This window comes from Dreissena polymorpha, chromosome 12 (genome assembly GCF_020536995.1).
Source record: "Dreissena polymorpha isolate Duluth1 chromosome 12, UMN_Dpol_1.0, whole genome shotgun sequence".
Lineage (NCBI taxonomy): Eukaryota > Metazoa > Mollusca > Bivalvia > Myida > Dreissenidae > Dreissena > Dreissena polymorpha.
In genome coordinates, this window is record NC_068366.1 from 71,656,182 (window position 1) to 71,681,637 (window position 25,456).

The following is a 25,456-nucleotide window of genomic DNA, read 5'->3' on the forward strand; positions in this document are numbered from 1 at the left end:
CTTGCATCACTTAGTGAAAGATTTTTTCAATAATCAGTGCAGCTACATACACTGCATAAATTGTTCAAAAGAGTGGTAGTTACATCACAAAAATAGTTCACTCACTGATTCTGTCAAAAGGCTTAACGATGAAATACTTTCCAAACACATTTACAACATACCTTTTTATATGAAGATTTCTTGATATCCAGGTATTTTCCTTTTGGACTACAAAAATATTATGAAAATAATTGTGAACTAGGGTAATAACTTAAAACAAGAGATTTGGTTGTCAGAAACACAATATACCCCCTACTGCGCCACTTTGAAGCTATATATTTCACCTTTGACCTGATAGGATGACCTTGACCTTTCACCACTCAAATGTGCAGCTCCATGAGATACACATGCATGCCAAATATCAAGTTGCTATCTTGAATATTGCAAAAGTAATGGGCAATGTTAAAGTTTTCAGACAGACGGAAAGACTGACGGACAGTTCAAATGCTATATGCCACCCTACCTGGGGCATAAAAATCCCTCTGCTGTGCTTTTACAGTTAAAGGGAAAACAACTCAAGAATGTGTCTATCACCGTTCAATGACAAATTACTCAGGAATGTATCACATTTCAAGGATGAATAGGGAAAGTGAGCATCACCTTTTTAGGGCAAATAACTCGGGAATGTATCACATTTCAAGGATAAATAGGGAAAGTGAGCATCACCTTTTTAGGGCAAATAACTCAGGAATGTATCACATTTCAAGGACGAATAGGGAAAGTGAGCATCACCTTTTTAGGGCAAATAACTCAGGAATGTATGCAGAATATTTCAAGGGCGAAAATTCAGGAATTAATGCATAACCTAAGGGTCTTCCACATCTTCATTTATAAGTGAAGACCTTTTTCACCTTACATTTCAATTCTTTGATTAATATTGCATGGCTATAAACAAATGATAATACATTCTCTTACTAATTATAATTGATACTGAGCATATCCTGTGAAATGTGAACAGTTAACTTAAGTTTGGTGTTAACATTTTCAATACAAATACAACAAAACTAGCTTAAATTCTTAATGTCTAATGTAGAACATTGTCAACCTTACCAAATCAATAAATAAATATATTTATGACTAATAAATAATCATAATTAATAAATGATTTAAAATGCATCACCATGATTTACAGAAATAAAAAAAAAAATCCCAATCCACACCCATAAAATATACTTTTTTCAGAAAAAAGTGTCAAATGATTATTATACAGTAGACTCTCTGTAAACCAGACGGTGTGGGGACCGGCCTGATCATCCGGTTTTTAGAGAGTTCCGGTTTGCCAAGAGTAGGCATATTGCTGAAATATACATTTCATGCATTGCGTACATAATCATATAAGAACAAAACAAACCGTATACATTTACATGTACCATATGATAAATGTACTCATGTCATGTTTATGTTTAAAGTAATCTTTAAATAATGTGTTTGTATTCGATTAAAAGCAAAAAACATTTCATACTGACTTTTAAGATTATTTATACTGAAGATGCGTTTGAAATTACGAAAAGGCAATGAATAAATTTGCAGACAGATGGATGGATATTTAACCGTCATATTTCTCACAGGTTTTTCTGACAAACAAACAAACAATCATTCAAGCGTTTGAAAACATGTCTATACAATCTTTTAAATTACCCAAGAAGATCACAAGAAAGTGATTGTCGCAACGGCATGCATTAATTCTATAATTAAATTGTTTATCATAAGCTTAATAAAACGGTCGCGTCAATCACTTTTTGGTGTTACCGCACGTCTCTAATAGACATTCACAGTTTGTTTTACATTATTTAATCGGACCTAAATAGCGCGGTAACGGCTTGACACCTTTATTGTATATTTAATCCGATTATCGATATTTGCCCAAGCGGAATGCGTGACACCGCACGCGCCGCGCTGACTAGGTAATGTAATTTACACGCCTGGGGCATCTTGATAATTTGGACCATCCGGTGTACTCAATGTATTTTGCGTTGAAAATCACGAAATTCAAGGAGATATCCGTTTGGTATCCGGTTTTGAGAGAGTTCGGTTTATTCAACATTTTTTAACAAAGAAATAGAAGAGGAAATACGGACTTGCCAGACAGTTCGGAATCAGGAGATTTTTGGTATTCGCACAGTCCGGTTTTGGCAGGGTCTACTGTATCTCAATTACATTTTATAAACATCTAACAAAATGTGTTACTATAATTATTTTTTTTTCCCAAGATGGCCATGGAAAGGCCTGACTTGTCAATATTTGTTGATAAAAAATCCCAATTTTGTCGATAAAAAATTCCAAAAATTGCCATTTAATTTAGTTTAATTTAAATTCTTGTAGGCCTCAAATATTTCCATTACCTGAAGACCTGTGTTTTAGCAATAAGCAGTTCATAAAAGCATTTAAAGCACACACTGTTGCTAGTTTTATAGTTACAAATAACCAATAAAGGCATAAAATAGAATACAAATTAGATTAAATATCCTGCATATGATCACTTAGACATTTTGTGAAGCTTTAATTACGTTTTTATCATATTATGTTTCAAGAGCTTTATTATCATATAACGGTATTTAAACAGAATGGATTATATGGGGATGTCATGGGGGTGGCATAATAAATGGTGTCCACATTTCAACTTCGAGTGTGCTTTCTCAAGATTTCTCCAAAGATACAAAGCACTTGTTCAAAATGTTCTTCCATGGAATCCTACACAATAGTGTCTTGATAAGCAAAAGGCTTAACATGCACTCATCCAATCACATAAACACGTTTAAACAAATGAGCCCGGAAAAACTGGGCATCATGCACGTGAATAAAAGTTTGGTCCAAACAAGCTAATCAGGGAAAACACTGAACTGAATTTTTTTTTTTTTCAAGAGACTCCTTTAAAACAAAAAATTCCATAAAAGTGGAAAGTATCTTCCCTGATTAGCCTGTGGGTACTTGCATTTTGCCCAGTTTTCCAGGCGCAAATGAGCTTGACCTGGTGCAAACCAGACAACTTGAGAAAAAAAAAGACGAAAAGAGAAACCCTCACCAGTATTTGAGCATGTGGTTCTTGTAGAACGTTCCAGTCGCAAGGGGGAGATCAGTCTTCTTCAATGAGGCCTTGATTGAACACAGGAAACAAAACTCCAGGAGCTCATCTGTCTCCACTTGAAAAGGGAGCAAATTGAAATAAGCTTAGGGGCAGCACTTTCCCCTTTTATGGAATTATCTTTTAAATGAAGTCTTTTCTAAACCGATAACAAGTCTAAGCAGAAAGTGTGGTCCCTGATTAGCCTGGACGGACTGCACAGGCTAATATGGGACGACAATTTACGCACATGGACAATGCCTTGATAGCGCACAGGAAATAGAACTTCAGTCGCTCATCTGTGTCATATAGAAAAGGCACAGGAAGGTGAAATTATTCACATATACAGATCTGACCTTCATTTAAATAACTAACAAATAAGAAAGCAGGATCTTAATTTTTTTTATTCTTATGAGCCTTTTTCTGAAAAACTGGCCTTAATGCATGTACGTAGTGTCGTCAGAGATTAGCCTGTGCAGTCCTCACATGCTATTTTGGGATAACACTTTCAGCTTTTATGAAATTTTTCATTTTAATGAAGTCTCTTTTTTACGAAAAGCCAGTCTAGGGGGAAAGCACCATACCTAATTAGCCTGTGAATAAAGGGCAGCACAGGCTTATCAGAGACAACACCTAACGCAACTGCATTAAGCCACATTTTACCACAGTGAGGCTCAAATATATCACTCACACTAGGGATCTGACCTCAATTCAAGGGGCTTAAAAATAAGACGTCAGGATACTATTAAGATTAAGAAGCTGAATGAATACTTTTTTACCGGTACTTTACAAAATGTCATTATTTTCAAGTGCCCTTAAATATATTATAGGGTAATTAGTTAAAATATAAACACTGAACTCACCTGTACTCATTGATTGTGGAGTTTCCACTTCTGAACCCAAAGTCAACTGTTCAGTACCTTCAACAATATCCTCATCACCACATCCACTCTCTGAAGCATTACTATCCCCAAGACCGCTTTTCTTATCACCATTGTGTTCTTCCACCCAATTTTCTGCCATATTTTCATCATGAATGCCTTGTACACTCTCTGTCATTTCAGCCTCAGTCTCATTAACTTCACCTTCTACAGAATCCTCACCAACAATTTCAGCATTTACTTCATGAACACTGTTATCAGTTGCCAGTTCTCTGTCCAGTTTACCAGTTTTATGTGATGGTTCAATAACATTATCAGCCTTAGCTTCATAAATATTGTTATCAGCTGCCTCAACTCTTTCCACTTCCCCAGTTCCATCTGATGGTTCAGTAGGTTCATGTCCTTGCTCATGGTTCCCATACAACTCCTCTCGTAAAGGGTCATCTTCTACTTCTGGGGGTTTCGATCTATCTCCAAAGGCCCTAGAATAGGAAAATCCAGGAGTTAAAAGCAATAGGTCAGTAATGCCTTCAAAAATGGCAAATTGTGAAAAGGAAAATGGGTTTGTTACAGTCCGGTTTTGTCAATGAATTATGAGTAACTCAAAATACCCTAGAATAGGAAATTTAAACTGTGCATATTGAGGACTCTCAAACTTACAAAAAGCAGTTAAAAATAATTTTGCGAGTGAATCTTTATGTTGCTCACCAAAAAGTGCACATAACATCAAAATTTTTAAGGGGTCTTTTTTATTTTTTTGTTCTAAGCCATGCACATCTGATCAAGAGGGTAAAAGGTACAAAAGTATTTTGTTCACTTTCAACAAAGTTTACCATTCAAAATGAGGCAAACATTGCCATCTCCTGAAGATAAAGATACATTCATACATTAGAGGATTGTTCTGGGAAATTTCGGTGTAAAGTGCATGTGCCTAAAGTGTAATCCAAGACTAGCCTGTGCAATATGACTCTTTCAAACAAAAAATCCCCAAAAGCGGTAAGTGTTGCCCCTGATTATCTTGTGAGGACTTCACAGGCTTGTCTGGGATGAAACTTTAGCCCACTTTCCAAAGAACGAGACTCAAATAACGGCTAACAGATGACATTATACAAATATCAACCACCAAAGGAAGCAATCTTTCAAATCCCCTTACCATCGCTCGTCCCCAAGCACCAAAGGAAGCACTCTTTCAAATCCCCTTACCATCGCTCGTCCCCAAGCACCAAAGGAAGCACTCTTTCAAATCCCCTTACCATCGCTCGTCCCCAAGCACCAACGGAAGCAATCTTTCAAATCCCCTTACCATAGCTCGTCCCCAAGCACCACAAGAAGCACTCTTTCAAACCCCTTACCATCCCTCGTCCCAAAGAACCAAAGGAAGCAATCTTTCAAATCCCCTTACCATAGCTCGTCCCCAAGCACCAAAGGAAGCACTCTTTCAAATCCCCTTACCATAGCTTGTCCCCAAGCACCAAAGGAAGCAATCTTTCAAATCCCCTTACCATAGCTCGTCCCCAAGCACCAAAGGAAGCACTATTTCAAATCCCCATACCATCCCTCGTCCCCAAGCACCAAAGGAAGCACTCTTTCAGATCCCCTTACCATAACTCATCCCCAAGCACCAAAGGAAGCCCTCTTTAAGATCCCCTTACCATAGCGTGTCCCCAAGCACCACAGGAAGCACTCTTTCAAATCCCCTTACCATAGCTCGTCCCAAAGGAAGCAATCTTTCAAATCCCCTTACCATAGCTCGTCCCCATGCACCAAATGAAGCACTCTTTCAAATCCCCTTACCATAGCTTGTCCCCAAGCACCAAAGGAAGCACTCTTTCAAATCCCCTTACCATAGCTTGTCCCCAAGCACCAAAGGAAGCACTCTTTCAAATCCCCTTACCATAGCTCGTCCCCAAGCACCAAAGGAAGCACTCTTTCAAATCCCCTTACCATCCCTCGTCCCCAAGCACCAAAGGAAGCACTCTTTCAGATCCCCTTACCATAGCTCGTCCCCAAGCACCAAAGGAAGCCCTCTTTAAGATCCCCTTACCATAGCGTGTCCCCAAGCACCAAAGGAAGAAATCTTTCAAATCCCCTTACCATAGATCGTCCCCAAGCACCAAAGGAAGCATTCTTTCAAATCCGCTTACCATAGCTCGTCCCCATGCACCAAATGAAGCACTCTTTCAAATCCCCTTACCATAGCTTGTCCCCAAGCACCAAAGGAAGCACTCTTTCAAATACCCTTACCATAGCTTGTCCCCAAGCACCAAAGGAAGCACTCTTTCAAATACCCTTACCATAGCTTGTCCCCAAGCACCAAAGGAAGCAATCTTTCAAATCCTCTTACCATAGCTCGTCCCCATACAGGTGTACAGGGTGAATCCCCTTTCCTCTCATCCCCGAGTCGAAGAAATCACTCCCAGACAGGAGAGTGGTTCCAACAACTATGGGGCACCTGGAAAACATACCAGCATCCTGTGTTACTTGACATCGTATGACAAGTTTAAATAAATATGCACCGTGCTGTTAAAAGGGGGTTTAATGATAATCTGTAAAGTGTCGTCACAGATTAGCCTGTGCAGTCTGCACATGTATTAAACTTCCTTTTCACATAGCACGGCTCATGTACCATTTAAAAAAAAATCATAATCGCTAAGAGCCAGTGTCTATAATAATAAGTAACTTAAAGAAATTCTACCATACTTCACAGTGTATAAAGCATAACCATGTATTTAAATTGAATCTTGCAGGAAAGGAAATTGTGGGTGCTACACTGTAAATTATGGTATACATTACTTTAGTATCAGTTACAGTTCCTGTATCTTTGGTACATTTGTGTTATTTGTTTGGAACAAAGAATGAAGTCATAGCTTTAATTTGTTGCAAGACTAGACCCAGAGTAACATGTTTATTATTACAGCAATGATATGGGTCGTGCTCTGTGAAAAGGGGGTTTCATCAATGTGCCTAAAGTGTCGTCCCACAGGCTAATAAGGGACGACACTTTCCACAGAAACCAGATTTTTGCTAAGAAAAGACTTTCTTTAAACAAAAAATATCATTAAAGCGGAAAGTGTCGTCCCTGATTAACCTGTGTGGACTACACAGGCTAATCTGGGACGACACTTTACGCACATGCATTAAACCCCCTTTTACAGAGTACAGCTCATATTTATTCAAAGAAATACTTGGCTATGATATCAACATAATGAACAACAAGGGACAAAATTGTCACAAAACCAGGTTTTCATTGTGAAAAAAAATCTGATAAAGGGAGACAACTCAAACTGAACTTTTGAAATGAACAAACAAAATTAACCCCCTTTGTAAGTTTGTTTTAAAATAAATCTATTTTTAGTCGTGGCGACCTTGACATTGGAGATATTGACGTGATTCTTTTGTGCGACACACCGTCCCATGATGGTGAACAAATGTGCCAAATGATTTTAAAATCTCATAATGAATGACATAGTTATAGCCCAGACAAGCTCATTTATGGCTATTTTTTACCTTTGAACTCAAAGTGTGACCTTGACCTTGGAGATATTGACGTAATTTTTTACGCGCGACACACCGTCCAATGATGGTTAACAAATGTGCCAAATGGTTTTAAAATCTCACAGTGAACGACAAAGTTATGGCCCGGACAAGCTTGTTCCGCCCGCCTGCCCGCCAGCCCGCCAGCCAGCCCGCCCGCATTCGCCAATCTAATAACCAGTTTTTTCCTTCGGAAAACCTGGTTAATAATTATCTCCATCACAATCACTATTGAGTTAAAACTGATAAGTTTCTTATTTCAGTACAGATTGTCAGTATGCTACCCATTACCACTGTTAAATAAGATATTACATACATATACATTGCAAACTGTTAACTGAAATGAACCCATAAAGTATAACAAATATCAATTCTGTGTAAATCAACAGCAGTTTTATACAAGAGATGTGTTTGTCAGAAACACAATGCCCCCTATTGCGCCGCTTTGAAGCCATATATTTGACCTTTGACCTTGAAGGATGATCTTGACATTAAACCACTCAAAATGTGCAGCTCCATGAGATACACATGCATGCCACATATCAAGTTTCTATCTTCAATAATGCAAAAGTGATTGCAAAACTAAAGTTTTGGGATACAAACAATGAATGAATGACAGACAGACAGGCCAAAAACAATATGCCCCGATCTTTCAATCCGGGGGCATAAAAAATAACTTATAATTGAAAATCAATACATCAATCATTTTATAATTGCAGCTGTTTACTTAAAGACCCCAACCTTATTATAGCCCAACTAACAATAATTATTTTTATATTTTTATATGCAACTTCACTTAATAAATTAAATCCCAACCTGTTTTCTAGCAACAATAATAATTTATTTTTTAACCCTTTACAACTAAGAGGCAAAGTGAAATAGCTATATGCAACCAGCATAAAACCAGAACAGCCATGAAGTTACTCAGTCTGTTCAGGTTTTATGCTGTTTGCTGCTCATCAGTATCTAAAAGTTGGAAATGAAGCCTTAAAACCTTGAATCTATTGAGAAAATTTAATTGGATTTTCTAATGGACTACAAACAGATCAAAATGTGTATCTTAGAGGTAAAGGGTTAAATCTCTCGTCATACCTTTCCTATAACATGATGGAATACCTGTTTCCGACAACGTTCACAGAGCACACCTGTCCCTTCTCCACGTGTTTGAAGGACCCTGGTGTCAGTGGAAGGCGCAACACCAGCCCAGGCAGCATCAGATCTAGAAAGCAAATATCATGTGAACCTTGCAACACCAGCGCAGGCAGAATCAAATCTAGAAAGCAAACATGATGTGAACCTTGCAACGCCAGCCCAGGCAGAATCAGATCTAGAAAGCAAACATGATGTGAACCTTGCAACACCAGCCCAGGCAGCATCAGATCTAGAAAGCAAACATGATGTGAACCTTGCAACACCAGCCCAGGCAGCATCAGATCTAGAAAGCAAATATGATGTGAACCTTGCAACACCAGCCCAGGCAGCATCAGATCTAGAAAGCAAATATCATGTGAACCTTGCAACACCAGCCCAGGCAGCATCAGATCTAGAAAGCAAATATCATGTGAACCTTGCAACACCAGCCCAGGCAGCATCAGATCTAGAAAGCAAATATGATGTGAACCTTGCTACACCAGCCCAGGCAGCATCAGATCTAGAAAGCAAACATGATGTGAACCTTGCAACACCAGCCCAGGCAGCATCAGATCTAGAAAGCAAATATGATGTGAACCTTGCAACACCAGCCCAGGCAGCATCAGATCTAGAAAGCAAATATGATGTGAACCTTGCAACACCAGCCCAGGCAGCATCAGATCTAGAAAGCAAATATGATGTGAACCTTGCAACACCAGCCCAGGCAGCATCAGATCTAGAAAGCAAATATCATGTGATCCTTGCAACACCAGCCAGCCCAGGCAGCATCAGATCTAGAAAGCAAATATCATGTGAACCTTGCAACACCAGCCCAGGCAGCATCAGATCTAGAAAGCAAATATGATGTGAACCTTGCAACACCAGCCCAGACAGAATCAGATCTAGAAAGCAAATATGATGTGAACATTGCTCTGGGAATACAGGGCTTAATGCATGTTAGTAAAGTGCACACATTTTTATTGTATTTATTTTAAACGGAAGTCTGTTCTCAGCTACAATTAGATTAGGTTGAAAGTGTCGTCCCTGATTAGCCTATGGAGACTGCACCGTCTTATCAGGGGCGAAACGTAACACAAGGCTCTTGTCAAAGTCTCTCTTGTTATCAGACACACATTTTCAAAATTAATCGCCTTTGGTTTAAACTCACCTTTGTTTCAAAATTGTACCACGCAGAAAAATGACATGGGATTAATTGAATGCCAGGTAAGCATCATATATAAATGAGCCTCTCTCTTGGAAAACCCAGCTTAATGCACATGCGTCATGTGTCTTTCAAGATTACCCCCTGTGCAGTTTGTATGATTCATTGTATGTTTTATCAAGGTCATGTAGGTGGTTCTACACGTATGTTTGTGAATGAAAATACTGACTACCTGCTCCATCCACAAGTTTCTTGAAGACTGGCGGCCAAGTGGTAAATCTTTCCATAAGATCTGGGTAGCGCCACAGCAGATAAACTGAAACAGAGTTGTTTCCACATAAGGATGATTGGCAGATAAAATGCTGGTAAACAAGTACCGTCACCTAATGTGCCTAATGTCCACAAAGAATTGCTTTTATCCAAAAGAATGATCCTAACCTTCAAAGTAGGGGAAAACAGAAATGTTTTATTAATTCATTGCAAAACAGAAATCACGATGTCCTCTATACAATTATGAATTTTCCATACAATCTTGCTAATGCTTTAATTTATGCTTTGCAGAAAATTAAACAAAGGGCAAAAATAAATAAATTTGTAAGAGTTTTAACTGGGTTTAAGTTAAATTAAATTAAAATCAAATTTAAATAATTAAATAAATGGGACTGCTTTGTCACGGTCAATTAACGATCCGTGCGAGTGGTAAATTGTGTAACCGTTAAATAAACAACAAACAATAAACTTGCCAATCGCCTGCGGGCGGTAGCTCGCCTTAGCAAAAATAATCAGGCGGCTTGATTTTCGCTTTTCCGGTCTTGTGTACTAAAAAAATCGGGCAACTTGATCTTCGCTTTTCTGTGCTTGTTGGGCGATATCACGGGCGTTAGAGCGAAATTATCGCGACTAGAGTCGCCCGTAGGGTATTCCCTGAATTTATTTTGTAGATAATTCAGATTGGAAATGTTGTTTTTTGTTCTGAGCCCCACATCAACATGGTAAAAAAACAGTAGTTGATACTGTAATAAATATTGTAACATCATTATTATTTGTGGGACATATTCTTTGTTTGTTTTGTGGGTTGATCGATCCTCATATTTAACAAAAACACATCAGAAAAAAAGGAAAATCCCCATTTTTGTTCAAAATCCGAAATCATCCAATTTTTATGCCAATGAAAAAGCCTTTTCATTCCTATAAATAATAATAAGTTTACGGTAATATTTTCTTCTTACCGGTGGGGTAAAGCACTTTCTGCTTGTCCAGTTCAAACAGCAGCGGCTGTTTATTCACGCAGTATATGAAAGCATTCTCTCCAGTATTGGTGTGTATCTTCACAGAGCTCACGTCCTCTTTGTTAGGGATAATTGTATTAACGTCTTCGACACTCAGGTTTGAAAATGATTTCTGTATTTCAACTCGCACTTTCTTTCTAAAAATGTGTAATGTAAATACTGTAGTTAAATAAACGTTTTAAATAGTTATTGCAAAACTGGTTTGAAAATATATGGTACCAGGTATTGTGTTTTATAAGATGTATTTCGCACAGGTGGAAGTAACATACCCTGGATAGTATATGGGCCCAGGAGCCCAATATGGTGGCAATTTTTTTCATGGCTCCTTGTCATTTTCTCTCATTAATCATGATTTTATATATTTATTTAAATATATTGGGCTCCTGGGCCCATATACTATCCAGGGTATGTTACTTCCACCTGTGGTTAGTCTTATTTATAAGACGCGCAAAGACTTTAGAGATACTTTTTAAATGGGCTAAATTCTTTGGAACGTCTTATTGGCAAAGGACCAATTAAGTGGAGGAAACCAGAAAGTTTAAATTTGCATCAATTTGTGTAAAATTGCAAAATAACATTACCAACTCATAAAGTGTTAGTTCAAAAGTCCATTTGTATGCCCCAGGATTGAACGATCAGGGGTATATTGATTTTGGCCTGTCTGTCTGTGTGTCTGTCAGTCTGTGTGTCTGTCACTAAACTTTAACCTTGGTCATAACTTTTGCAATATTGAAGATAGCAACTAGATATTTGGCAAGCTTGTGCATCTCATGGAGGGAGCTGCACATTTTGAGTGGTGAAAGGTCAAGTTCACCCTTCAAGGTCAAAGGTCAATTATATCGCTTCAAAGCGGTGCAGTAGGGGCATTGTGTTTCTGATGAATACATCTCTTGTTACCTCAAATATCGTCGAATTAAAGTTAGAAAGGCATACATTCTTGAGTTAAACTTTTGCTTAAATTGCAATACAATCACTGACCTCTCGGCATGTTATGAAACTGATTTAAATATCAACCAATCAGAAGAAGGCATTACGGTGTAACGTGTACGCGTAATTTTATTTAACATGAGCTTTTAACACCGACTTTCACCTAAGAAGATCTAGTATGCTCATCTTTGTCGATTTAATAAGTATATGTTCAAAACAGATATGGCACAGTTTTTATTCACTCTTCTAAGTTTCAGCAAGTTTTTATGCATGTTTTTTTCACATCTCTGTCTGTGTTGTTGTATACTGTATGATCTATATCATTATTATTTATGTACCATATAAAAATAAAAGACTTTATTTATTTCAGAACTTGCAAATTTTTAATTGTCACTTAAGAAAAAAAAAACATGCTCAATTAATCCAGAAAAGTCTAATAACATCGCTTTACTATATAACGCTCTGCGCCACAACAGACGAACGCAAACTGTGTTTTCCTCAGTTTATTCATCACATTTAAGCCACTTGATTTACATCGAGGTTGTTTTATCGATAAATATCTACACAGCGAGCAAATTGACAGATATTTAAAATTTGAATATTGGTTGGGTTTAAATTGCTCAGGCGTGCAAAATTCAAAGTGTCATTACATAATTGTTGATGAACATTATTAAGAAATAAATTATCTACACAGGTATGTAAATATTATTGCAATCTGTTGATATTAACTGTCTGATATCGGGGCTTGAATGTTGCGCACAAAATACTTGCTCAACAATATAGACAAAGAAGGAAAACCTTCCACCATTGTTTTAGGCTTTCCCCCGTTGTACGCTCCAAATATTACCAATATAAAAAGTAGCTTAATATTTGAGAGCGTCAACAAGTTGGACTAACCTGTGGTATACACATGCTACTTTATGCCAGTAACAGACAACAACCCTACTAGTTGCAATAATCCAACTCCCAGCTATGGACTCTCCGGGTCTCGCTGTACGTATGCACTCATAAAAGCTCAGAGCATTCAAGAAGAACTAACTTCCTTACTTGAAGTTGAATCAGAACTTCAGGAATAATTTTCGTAATAGCATTTCATGTCCGATCCCGGCACAAATTATTCAGCCGGGATTAAAAACCGCGATACTCGGATTTGTATTTCAACGCTCTTCCAATCGAGTTAGCTGGCGCACATTTGAGAATGTCCGAAATATTTATCCGAATATTTTTACACTATCTAATGAACAAGTGTGACGAAGACATATTGTCACAGTGAACAATTTTAGCTCTTTACTCATAAATTACCTATCTGATCCTTTCATGGAAGTCTGCGACTTTACTCGGAATGGCTTCTTAAACATCGTAGACGATTTTCTTTGTAAACGTATTTCTATAAATGTTGTCCGAATTATCCGAAAATTAGGTTACAAATCATTCGATAATTATCGCAATACAAAGGCTACATTCAACCCAGTATGTAAATAGCTTTTCCATTTAACTGTCCCAAGCGTATTGATTAACGATAGCCACTATTATGGATTTTTTACATTGCGTCATATGATATTTCCAAGTTTTATTGACCTAAAATAAGATTCCCGTGGCGTAGCAGATATGGTTTCTGCCTAAGGATGAGCCAGGCACTGGTTCGATCCTCACTATGGGAGCATACTTTAAATCTCCCCCAAAGACACAGTCTACAGGTTCTAAGTCCAGGAAACGGACTCCATAGCGTGAGGCTTTGGATACAATCGATCTTAAATAAATAGTACTGGTTCTTCCCATGTCTCTAGACTCCTATCATAGTATTGCGCATAAACTTCTATCTCTCTATCTCTATCTCTCGGTTAATGTGCTGGGCCCCTCTGGGACATTGTCACACAATTGTGAACTATGTACACGTGTGAAGGGAAGAACAATGGTTAAAAGCCGGATAAAAACATTTTGCTCCAGAGTTATATGCACAGCTCCCCCATCCTAGTCTTGAAGACATCTATGGATGGGGAAATGACCACCTGTTCTGGGAGACCATTCCAGAGGCGTATTCTAGTTGGGAAGAAGGAAAACTGGTAGACATTGACGGTGGTAAATGGCACTATGAAGCGGTTTGCATGGCCTCTGGTGTGCACTCCTGCTGGTATGAGTACACTTCTGGAATCGATGTCCACCAGGTTGTTTACGATCCTGTACATCATGACCACTTTTGCCGTTTGGCGTCTGTATTCAAGCGTTGGCCAACCGAGCTTGTTCATCATTGCAGTGACACTGCTGGTGTATCCGTAGTCGCCTGTGCAGAAGCGGGCATTTCTTCGTTGGACAGACTCCAATTTGTTGATGTTGGATAGGGTTTTGGGATCCCAAACAGATGCCGCATACTCAAGCTGGGGCCTTACAAGAGATGTGTATGCCTTTGCCTTGATGTCTTTAGGGCAGGTTGCCAGATTTCTACGAAGGATGGCTAATGTTGAGTTTGCCTTTTTAGCGGTGATGTCTATATGGCTGTTCAACGTGAGTTTACTGTCTTTGGTCACACCAAGGTATTAGGCTTTATCTGTCTGTTTAAGTTTTTGGCCATGGATGTTGTATGAGCCAGGTGTGATGTTCCGCTTGTTGGTAATACAGATCATTTCGCACTTGTCCGGATTAAAGTCCATTAACCACTCCCGCTCCCATACTTGTAACTGGTCGAGGTCATCTTGAAGTGCCTTGGTGTCATCTGCCAATCTTATGGTCCTGTATAGTAGACAGTCATCGGCGAAGAGGCGTACAGTTGATGACACTCTACCTGGGAGGTCATTTATGTAGACCAAGAACAGGAGAGGCCCTAGGACGGTACCCTGAGGGACTCCTGATGTAACAGGGGCTGGTGCAGATACCTTTCCGTCAAGTACAACTTGCTGCTGTCTATCCGATAGGAAGCTGTTAATCCACCCTAGAGTCTTGCCGCGCACACTATAGTGGTGCAACTTTGTTGAAAGACGTCGGTGGGGCACCTTGTCGAATGCTTTAAAAAAATCAAGTAGTATCCCGTCAATCTGTTGCTTGTTACTCAACCCTGCTGCGAGATCCTGTACTGTGTTGATGAGTTGTGACTCGCATGATCTTCTCTTCCGGAATCCGTGCTGTGCATCAGAGAGAAGCTTGTTTTCATCCAAGAACTTCATCAAGAGGCTGTGAACAATGTGTCCCATGGTCTTACAACAGATAGAGGTAAGTGACACAGGATGATAGTTGGAAGCTTGGGTCTTGTCTCCTTTCTTGAAAAGTGGAGTGACATTGGCATGTTTCCAATCAGTAGGGACTTGGCACTGATAATGAGACGCTTGAAAGATGAGGGTTAGTGCTGGGGCTATGACCGATGACATCTCCTTCAGGAATCTGGATGATATCTGGTCTGGTCCTGATGCTTTGTGTGGGTAGAGGGCTTCAAGTAGCTTCCTTACACCATTAACATGGATCATCAGTGGGGGGCCTCCACTGGGATATCCTGTCCGAGGTCTGGAAGGTTCTCGCAGTTTTCCTTTGTGAGCAGGTGTATTCGCCTTCTTCCAAAAAAAAGATGAGTTGTTGAACTGGTTTTTGACGTTTCGGGATCACATTTGTGTCTATGAGGACCGTATCATGGTCACTTAGGCCAGGCATGGGTAGGCATCTTTTGACAAGAGTTGGGCGGTTTGTGCAGAAAATGTCAAGTGTTTTTTCGTTTCTTGTTGGGAAAGTCACTAGTTGTTCACTGGCGGTTTATATGTGTTAATTAATGTCTCATTGATCTGGATGGAGTACTGATGACTTATTATGGTGTCTGTGGTCCAGTCTATGTCTGGGAGGTTGGCGTCTCATCCAATCCAGATGATATTATTGCGATATTGAGAGTGGAGGTTCCTTATCTCTTGGCAAAGGTTTGATGTGTAGTCAAGATTATTGTCAGTAGGCCTATACAGGCATCCTATAATGATGGGTTTCTTTGTACTAGATGTGTTAAATGAGGCTGCAATAAATTCTGAAGTAGTACTGTTTAGGATCTCTGTGCCTTCCATGTCGTGTTTGGCAATTATAGCAACTCCACCATAGGTGCTGTTCATTCTATCTCTGCGGGAAACAAACACGTAGTTGTCTGGCAGGATCTCTCTTTCAAAAATACTTGAATTTAGCCATGTTTCGCTTGCGAGGATTATGTCTGGGTCAACCTGCTCAAGTAGTGCCCAAAATGTTTCACGTTTGGCCCTTATGCTTTGAAAGTTAATGACAAGAATTCGCAGCTTTTTCTTAGGTGTTGGTTGTCTATGGCGACTTATAGTAGGCGATGATGTGAAAAGTGGCGAACCGAAATTGATACTACTGTGCGAAGAAAAGGAGGAGGATGTATGTGTTCAGCAGTTGGACACTTCATAATCCATAAATAGGCTGGAGTTAAATTTTGGCATGCCGCATTGACAGCAATGCCAGGTGTCGTTGTTTCCCTGAAGGGCATTGTAAACTCCTGATGACATTTGTAGACAATCCTTGTGGTACCAGATCAAGAAGGAGTTCTGAATTGGAAAGAAGAAGTGAAATGGGCTTCAGTGAATCATATCTTAACACAAGCTGTAGTCCAGGTAGGTTGCAGGCTTGCAGATCTTGAGGTTCCTTGTTCAAACTAGACCCAGACCACTGGAATATTCTTAAGCAAGCAATTTATCTCTTCTCCAACCATGTGCATACATTTTTACAATGGCTCCATACTGCAGTGTGTCGATGGGCACCTTATGGCCAAGCGTTAGGAATTTATGTTAAGTCGGATAACAATATACTTGTTTGTCGATATCAGGTTATAAACCTGGGTTTCAAATTAAAAGCTAAGTGAAAACCATTATGATTATCATCATCAATAACAACTAAAAGAAAGATATATTTTTTATATCTGTATTCTTTATTTCTTCAAAATTTCAGCATATCAACTCCACCAAAAAGACATGTTGCTTGAACATTACTTCACAGCATATCATCAATTGTTTTTTTAATAAATTAAAATCAACTACCCCACAACATTGGTTTTGTTCCAAAATAAAAGTACAACATTTAAAAAGATACATGTTATGCTTAATACTTCAACACTGTTGTCATATAATTTATTGCAAAAATTAAAAAAACTATTAAAGATACTTGTGCACTGATTTTTGCATTTATTGCAATGTTATTAAATTATTAACAAAAATGTAGTATTTTAAATGTCTTCAAAAAAATACAATAACAAAAAAAAGGTGCCTGTGCTTGGGCTCGAACTCATACATATAGTAACAAACCCTTGCGCCCTTCCACTAAAACATGCAGGCCTTTGAGTTTGGTCAGTAGTCTGGAAATACATGATTTTAATTAATTGTCAATTAAAAGCTTTTCAAAGGCTGTATTATTTTTCCAATTATGATTGATGGTTATCAATAGAAAACATAATTATATTTTCAATATTTTTCTTTTTTGAATCTATAAAAATTTGTTTTTAAATTGTTGTAGTGCAAAATTGTGAACAAATCTCTTACAGAACATAACATATTTGAATTGAATACCAAAAGTGGTATGATTTTTAAAAACTAACATAATTGCATTAAAAAGAAAAAGCCATAACAAAAAAGCATTACTATTAATGCTTAAAGCACACAACAGAAACTATGGCTGATGAATTTGTATAACCATCAATTATCAGACACAAATTTCACTTACTAAAGTAAATATTTATAATATGTTTTCAATACATATTTCAATGCATTTCTGGTTTTGATGACACAACATATTGTTAACATTACTTCACAGCATATCACCAATAGTTTGGGATATTAACTTTCAACCAACGACCCAATGAAATTGATTTTGTTCCAAAAATAACAGTACAACATACTAAGAAAAAAAATTACTGGCTAATTCAACACTGTTTCAAAATAATTTATTGCAACAAATGGAAAATTACACTGTTGCCCAATAATTTATTGCAACAAATAAAGAATCATATTGCTTGTGTTTTCAATATCTGCACATTCAACCGCAGAACCTTGTCAGTGAAGCGTTCAACCACTAGGCAGAACATCATGCAGCATGCAAAGGGGGTCACATGCCAAACATCAAGAGGCCTTTCTGGTATTTCTTCCTGTAACACCTCATGGTTGAGCAATTTACATACATAATTGTATCCAAGGGTTTTGTTTACTGCTACATTATGATAAAAACAGATTGGCTTTTTAAATTAATTATTGCAGAACTGTCAACATGATTTTACAATACAATAAAATAACACACATACATGTAACACGTTGTGTGTAACAAAGATTCTATGATTTTTTTTTCATATTTCTTAATTAAGTATACTTCACAACACTAATTATGCAATGCAATATAATTATCATGACCAATACAAAGATGTAGAAAAACTCAAGTAACATAATTGTTAAGAAAAAAACCCAGATTAAAGACACCTGAACACAGCTGAAAAAGTTCATAACACATGAAATATTGGTAATAAACATTAAAGTATGAATCACATTCAGTATAAGATACTAGTAATTCATTTTATTACATCAAACTGGTTAATTCAATCAAGTAAATACTGATTACAGGAAAATGAAACTCCAATGACACACTTCCGAATTAATTATTGACTTAATGATAAAGTTTTGAAATCAAATTCCTAACCTAGTCCAGAAGCTCAGACTTGCATGAAGATAGTCTTGTAAAAGATTGTGTCACTTTTTCACTGAGAAGCAAAGTGAAAATGGCTATATGCAACCAGCTTCAAACCCTAACAGCCTGTGAGAACTACTCAGGTGTCTTAGGTTTTATTCTGTTTGCTGCTCATCAGTATCTTTCAGTTGGAAATGAAGGCTTTAAATCTGGAATCTAATAAGATAGATGTTTAATTACTTTTGAATTTCTAAGGTATTTCTAACCTCTCAAAGTTTGTATCTGAGTTGTAAGAGGTTGAGCCACATTATATACTATTGTATATACACATCATTGATTGCAGTTTTACCACACATGGCAAATTGTCGTTCAGTCTCATTCTGAATCTGAATTCATGAAGAATCAATATCTCTGAATGTTTCGCTGTACAAGGTATCAACTGGCCAAAAGATTTCTCTGTTCCACCCGTTAGAAACTTCACCAGACAAGGGCAAAGCATGTTGAAGCAATTTAAGTATGAATACAAAGGTAATGAAATCAAATTTCTTTTCAATGTTAATGCAAAAAATAAATGCAAAACATATTACATAAAGTTCAGTATGAATACAAACCAAAAGTAATGAAACAAAATTATATTTCAAAGTACATGAAAAACATACAGGCACAACCGATGAGAATTTTCAAAATACCAATTTTTCCATAAATGATGGAATAGTTAACATAATGTTAATTGAAATGTTTTTTTTTTGAGTGTTTGCATTAAATTAGACATTAATTTCAATGGCAGCAGCAATCTATTATTTGAGTTTAAAGGTTATATAAAATTGAACACAGGTACATTAAAATATGAAAATCATACAGGTATACATCTTACATGCACATGTATAAAATTATATAAACTAATATTTAAATACACAGTAAATAAGACTTCAACCAACTATTAAGACACTGTAAAACATAATAGGAATAGAATAATATATGAATAACTATTAATAAATTACACTTGCAACCATACACAATAAGATACTATTTACTAGTTTAGGTCTTATATAAATAAACTGTGGTCTCGAAAACAGCAGCCACAGAAAACACTACAATAATTGTACACACAGCATAACTAGTAGATTTGACAAAGGACTTTGTATTCAGTTTATACATGAGGGTTGCTCTGTGAAAAGGGGGTTAAATGCATGTACGTAAAGTGTTGTCACAGATTAGCCTGTGCAGTCCGCAATGGTACAAAACTTTTCGCATTAACTGGATTTTCATCAAGAATGGTCTTCCTGTAAACGAAAAAGCTAATAAAAGCAGAAAGTTTCGTCCCTGATTAGCCTGTGTGAACTGCAGAGGCTACTCAGGGAAGACACTTTTCACACATGCATTAAACCCCCTTTTCACAGAGCGAAGCTCATATATTAGATATCTGCTTTTACCCAATATTGACTACTAACGTTTGGTAAAATCATTGTTATCATACTCCGTAAGAAATACAAAATAATTATCAAAAATTCTTAAACTTAAGAATTAAATTAAAAAACTTAAATTGATCAACTTAAAATGGAGTTCTGCTTTACAACATAAGAGGCAACACTTAAAGAAAAACTATGTAAAAATGTGAACAACATAAAACTTAACTTAAAACAATTAAATTTAAGCACCATTGTAAAAATCAGTTTAAAATATAACACATATACCGTTACGTGGTAACAAGATACATCGCAACACTTGTTAAATAATATTCAAAACACTGAAAGTAAACCTAAAATAAACTTTCTCAGTTTTTCATACATTTTGAAACTCAATGGCAAGTTCACAATTGACTATGACTATTTGCGTTTGTTATTAATTGCACTCTAAAAAAAAAATATGTGTAAATAAAATTTTCAATCTCTAACACAATTTATGACACACATTTTTCATTCAAATAAGCATATATCATACATGTACTACACACACATTTTTTATACGAGTTGAAACACTATACATGCATTTATGTATAAATTATGCATCCTTAAATATTAATTCATACGTGACAATGTGAAATGTCAACCTAACGTTGCATTGAATTGGTTCTTATACAAATGTTGGTGTACAAAACAAATCATCAACCACCAAAGCCAGTCTTCTGTTGTAGTCATTGCGATAGCAAATATTTTTCAACCTTCTTTTTGAAAATATTCTTTTTGAAAATATCATGGAATATTATATACTAACAACAATTTAAGGGCAAGTTTACTTTTTGTATAAAATGTATAATAGTTGTTATTTATGCTTAAATATTATTATAACAATTGATGTAAATTTTATCATAAATTACTTCCAAGTGTGTTCTGTTACTCATTATTTATGTCATATAATACAAACCTTGTTCAAACTTCAGTATTTCGTAACACATATTTCTTGCCACACCTTTTTATTTGTCACCATTTTTTGGAAATTTTGTGAAACTCTCAGCTACGAACATGTAAATGAATGGTTACCATAGTTACTGCAAGTCATGCACAACAGTAGGTACAGAATAGCTAGTGGTGGGACAGTTTTGTTTGTTACCATGGTTACAAAAATACAAAAGTGAAAAATATCACCTGATGATTGATAAAACATGATAAAAACATAATGAACAAGAGCTGTGATTGTGAAAAACAATTCCCCCTACTGCGCTTTGAACCCACACGGCAGTTATTTTAGAAACAAAGTTATATTTTGAATGTAAAGGTCACAGTAACCTTGACCTTTGACCTAGTGACCTCAAACCATGTTTGTTTGTAGATCTCAAAGAGATGCATGCACATGTAAAGTTTAAAGAACATAAACCCAAGAGTTTTAATTTTATGCGCAAGGTTAAATTTTTGGGACAGACACACACATACAATGACAGGCAGACAGACAGGCCAAAAACAATATACCCCCGATCATTCGATCCGGGGGCATAAAAAATATAAACCCAGGACAAATGCATATATTAATAAGAGTTCAAAGTTCAAAACATGTTAAGCAATATAAAGCCTCATTTGAAATGGACAATTGTTCCCATGCAGTGGAAAACAAATAGGCCAACTTATATTGAAACATACACCAAAGAGATAATGGTCTTAAATATTATTTAAAAACAAATAATTTAATGAAACAGAAAAACAAAGTATGTTAAATGAGTCTTCAATGGAAGGTAGCATTTATTCCAATGCTAAAAAAATGCAATGTTTGACCAGATTATGCATGGAGACATTTTCTAAGGAAATATATCATAAATACTACTGAATTACAATAGTATTGCATGCCTGACTGATCCTCTTATAAACGCAACAACATCAAAACACAAAATGAGCTGCATCATGCGAAAATCGGTCTTATTCCATAGGCAGCCATATCTCTGTAAATTCATTTTGTCCGCAAGGTTTCATGGTCTCATTAGAAGACAAGGGTAGCTCCAGACATGATTTTCCAATTCTCCAGTGCCATTGTCGTATGATGGAGCTCAAATATGCATGAAAGTAGATCTTGGTGAATTAATGAACATAATAAAACATAATGTGGAAATTTTAAAAATCTGGAATATAAGTCAATAAACAATGCAATGAACATGAACCACAATCATTTGCAGCAAAGTTTCCGTATTTATGTGGCATGTTTCATCTATCTTATTTTAAAAACATGCGCATACAAAGTGAGATTCGATTTTACCCATAAGCATGTGTGCTACATGATACAAGATCAGTATCATAGGAACACATATGCTATATGTTGTAGACTGGCTAAATGATCAGTAACATAGGAACACATATGCTATATGCTGTAGCCTGGCTACTATTTAAAGTATTTCTTACACAAATAGCTGCTTAAGGGATGATTGCTGTTTAATGTTTAACACTAAACTTTACTCATATGCATTCAGCCCTGTTTTCCCAGAGCGAGGCTCATTAAAAAAAATCACCAGCAATAAAAATAAGTGTAAGACAACTGGGAATGAGCGAGGACGCTGATGATGAAAACATTTTACAGATGAATATGAAGTAATAGAAAAAAAGAAACTTTGACTAGTTATCACACAGTTTGTTTTGTATACAACTCCTCCACCACTCCGCCCCATTTCAGTTTGAAGTTTCGCCCACGCCAATGGATTTTTGGGTCCCAGTGCGACTGGAGTATTAGAAACGGGTAACTGAACTCGTTCAGGCACCAACACACGAGAAAATCGATCTTTGAGAAGGGCACTGCTCCATTCTGCAAAACAAACACAAAAGAACTCCTATTTCACTGGTATAATTGTATTATATATCATACAGACATGCTTTTACTTTTGTTAATTCTAATTTCTTGAATACTGTTCATGTTTCCGCTTCAACCTTGATCATAAGTAGCCTTGTTCTGAACACTTATTCGTATCATATGTGTCTTGTTCTGATAAAACTGGGCTTAATTCATATGCGTAAAGTGTCGTCCGAGATTAGCCTGTGCAGTCCGCACAGGCTAATCAGGGACGACACTTTCCGCTTTAGCTTGATTTTCGGTAAGAAGGGACTTCCTTCAAACTAAAAATACCATAAAAGCGGAAAGTGTCGTCCCTGTTTAGCCTGTGCGGACTGCACAGGCTAATCTGGGACGACACTTTACGCACATGAATTATGCCCAGTTTTCTCAGAACAAGACACATATTGTGTCACTTAAAAGCCAGAAGTGACTTATCAGACTTCTTTGCTACAAAGCGTATAAGCCTTCCGTCTTTTACTGAACTGCTTATACTTAATTTTCGCAAGTGAAATTAAAATATTTGTACCTCAACACAGATTTGGGGTTTAATAAATATGGGAAAAAATTGTTGAGATACCAGCAATATAATCAGGAAATCATTGAGTAAATGTAAACTGTCAATTATGTATTCATCTTAAACTTGAGCCTTGCTCTCGCAGGGCTCGAATTTAACTTTTCTTTCTACTAGCAAAACATTGCGAGCAGCTTAAATACCAGCTCGCAAAATCAAAAAACATTCTCGCAAATTTTGCTGGAAACATAAATAAAAGCAAGTTTGGACATTAGTTTAGTACTATTAAAACTAAATAAAATATGACATCAACCACAAGTTTTGGTGTTATATATGAAGTTCTTTTTCCCACCTTTTCACTGGTTTCGTGGAAGAATTTAATTTCCGTTTTTTTTTCTCTCAACTCAACGGTTAACTTTGCTTTATATTTCGTATTGTTATTTCAATCTGTGGGAAAAAAGAAACTAGTTATTTTTCGCTTCGACGACATGACTGTTCAGGTTTCTTGTCTTTTAAAGTGAACATGTGTGGATAATCGACTGTTTTATTATCTTTGTACCAATACCATCCGCATAAATGTACTATAAGTATACCAGTCTACATACAAGGTGCGAGCTTCCGCATATGGGTATTCGGACGTTCTATTAATTGACCTGCGGTTGAGCCTTGTGCGCATTTAGCAATATAACTCTTTTTTTTCACTATTTCTTTCACTATTTCTTCACTCGCAAAAAAATTCTAGTGGCTGCAAACTTAACTCGCAATCTGTATTTTTCACTCGCATTTTGCGAGTGTGCGAGTGTTAATTTCGAGCCCTGTCTCTGAAAAACTTTCTAAATAAGCTAATCAGGGATAACAATTCTGTTATTATTATTTTTTTTGTTAAAAGATAGTCTCTTTTTTTTAAGGCTGAAGGTATCATTCATGATAAGCTTTTCTTAACAAACTGGTAACATTTTCTGCTGACAGACTGCGGCACCGACAGAGTTACTCCAATATACCCCTTTAAAACTTTGTGTTCCGGGAGGATATTGAAACTTTTAAGACTCACCTCAAGCACTTTAATCAAGGTGTAATCCAAGAGGAACCACAGAAGAGTATGGACCAGCAGGTAAGACATCGGACTAAGGTCCAACATGTAGCTCACCGCCCAGGCGTTCATGAGTCCCAGCGTGAAACACAGGGAGATGGGCTCCCAAAAAATGGTGGCCGGAACCATCGCATTGCGCAACTTCATCCACCTGAAACCGTGAGGTTTAGCAAGGTTATTTTATTGAAAGTCAGTTACATGTGTAACTTATGCATTTCAATGACTATTTTTGCTATAGGCTAAGGGCACTACAACTTCAAAGTTATTTTCTTGTAACAATTTTTTTCAGTTCACATAAAGCAACTTAAAGTAAAATTTCTACTCAAAATCAACGAAAATTTGGTACAATATTTAGTAAAATAAAGCTAAACAAGAGCACCGCATAACAGGTGCCACGCTCGGCTGCGGGTGCAGTTTTGAATAGATGAAAAAAGCTTGTCAGAATATTTTTTTTAGAGGTCACAGTGACCTTTGACCTAGTGACCCAAAAATGGGTGTGGCATGTAGAACTCATCAAGGTGCAGCTACATATGAAGTTCCAAAGTTGTAGGTTGAAGCACTTTGATTTTAGAGCCAATGTTCAAAACCTTGACAAAATGTTAAGGTTTTAGCACGACGCGGACATGACACGACGAGCTGGCTATGACAATACCTCGGTTTTCTCCGAAAACAGCCGAGCTAACAATTAAAAATCATGGTTCCTTATGGCAATTGCCGAAATTTCAACGCCAGATGAAGTATTATAAAATAAATATTTGAAGATACAAAATGCTCGTTTTATTATTGTTTTGCATATTTAATTCCATTTTAATTTACCGCAAAGATATCTATTCATTCGACACATGAACACTAACATGGTTCCATTTTAGTAATCATGTGTCGTATGAATAGATATATTCGCGGGAAATTGACATGGAATTAATTGTGTCACAAATAAATAA

At 36.9% G+C, this 25,456-nt stretch overlaps 2 protein-coding genes across 2 annotated transcripts in view; both read right to left on the minus strand.

The window, feature by feature from the left end:
- The window catches only part of LOC127852324 (eukaryotic translation initiation factor 2D-like), a 33,325-nt gene extending 19,841 nt beyond the window's left edge, over positions 1–13,484 (minus strand). Inside the window, exons 1-8 of the mRNA XM_052386259.1 lie at positions 13,327–13,484; positions 11,038–11,234; positions 10,041–10,124; positions 8,632–8,734; positions 6,326–6,433; positions 3,964–4,463; positions 3,062–3,179; positions 162–207 (exon numbers count right to left, since the gene is read on the minus strand). Of these exons, the coding sequence (XP_052242219.1) occupies positions 162–207; positions 3,062–3,179; positions 3,964–4,463; positions 6,326–6,433; positions 8,632–8,734; positions 10,041–10,124; positions 11,038–11,234; positions 13,327–13,382 (1,212 nt within the window). The 5' untranslated portion in view covers positions 13,383–13,484. The remainder of the gene's footprint in view (positions 1–161; positions 208–3,061; positions 3,180–3,963; positions 4,464–6,325; positions 6,434–8,631; positions 8,735–10,040; positions 10,125–11,037; positions 11,235–13,326) is intronic.
- A 3,422-nt stretch (positions 13,485–16,906) lies between these two features.
- Positions 16,907–25,456, minus strand: part of LOC127852326 (ceramide glucosyltransferase-like) — a 65,271-nt gene continuing 56,721 nt past the window's right edge. The window contains exons 8-9 of the mRNA XM_052386262.1: positions 24,477–24,666; positions 16,907–22,887 (exon numbers count right to left, since the gene is read on the minus strand). Of these exons, the coding sequence (XP_052242222.1) occupies positions 22,708–22,887; positions 24,477–24,666 (370 nt within the window). The 3' untranslated portion in view covers positions 16,907–22,707. The remainder of the gene's footprint in view (positions 22,888–24,476; positions 24,667–25,456) is intronic.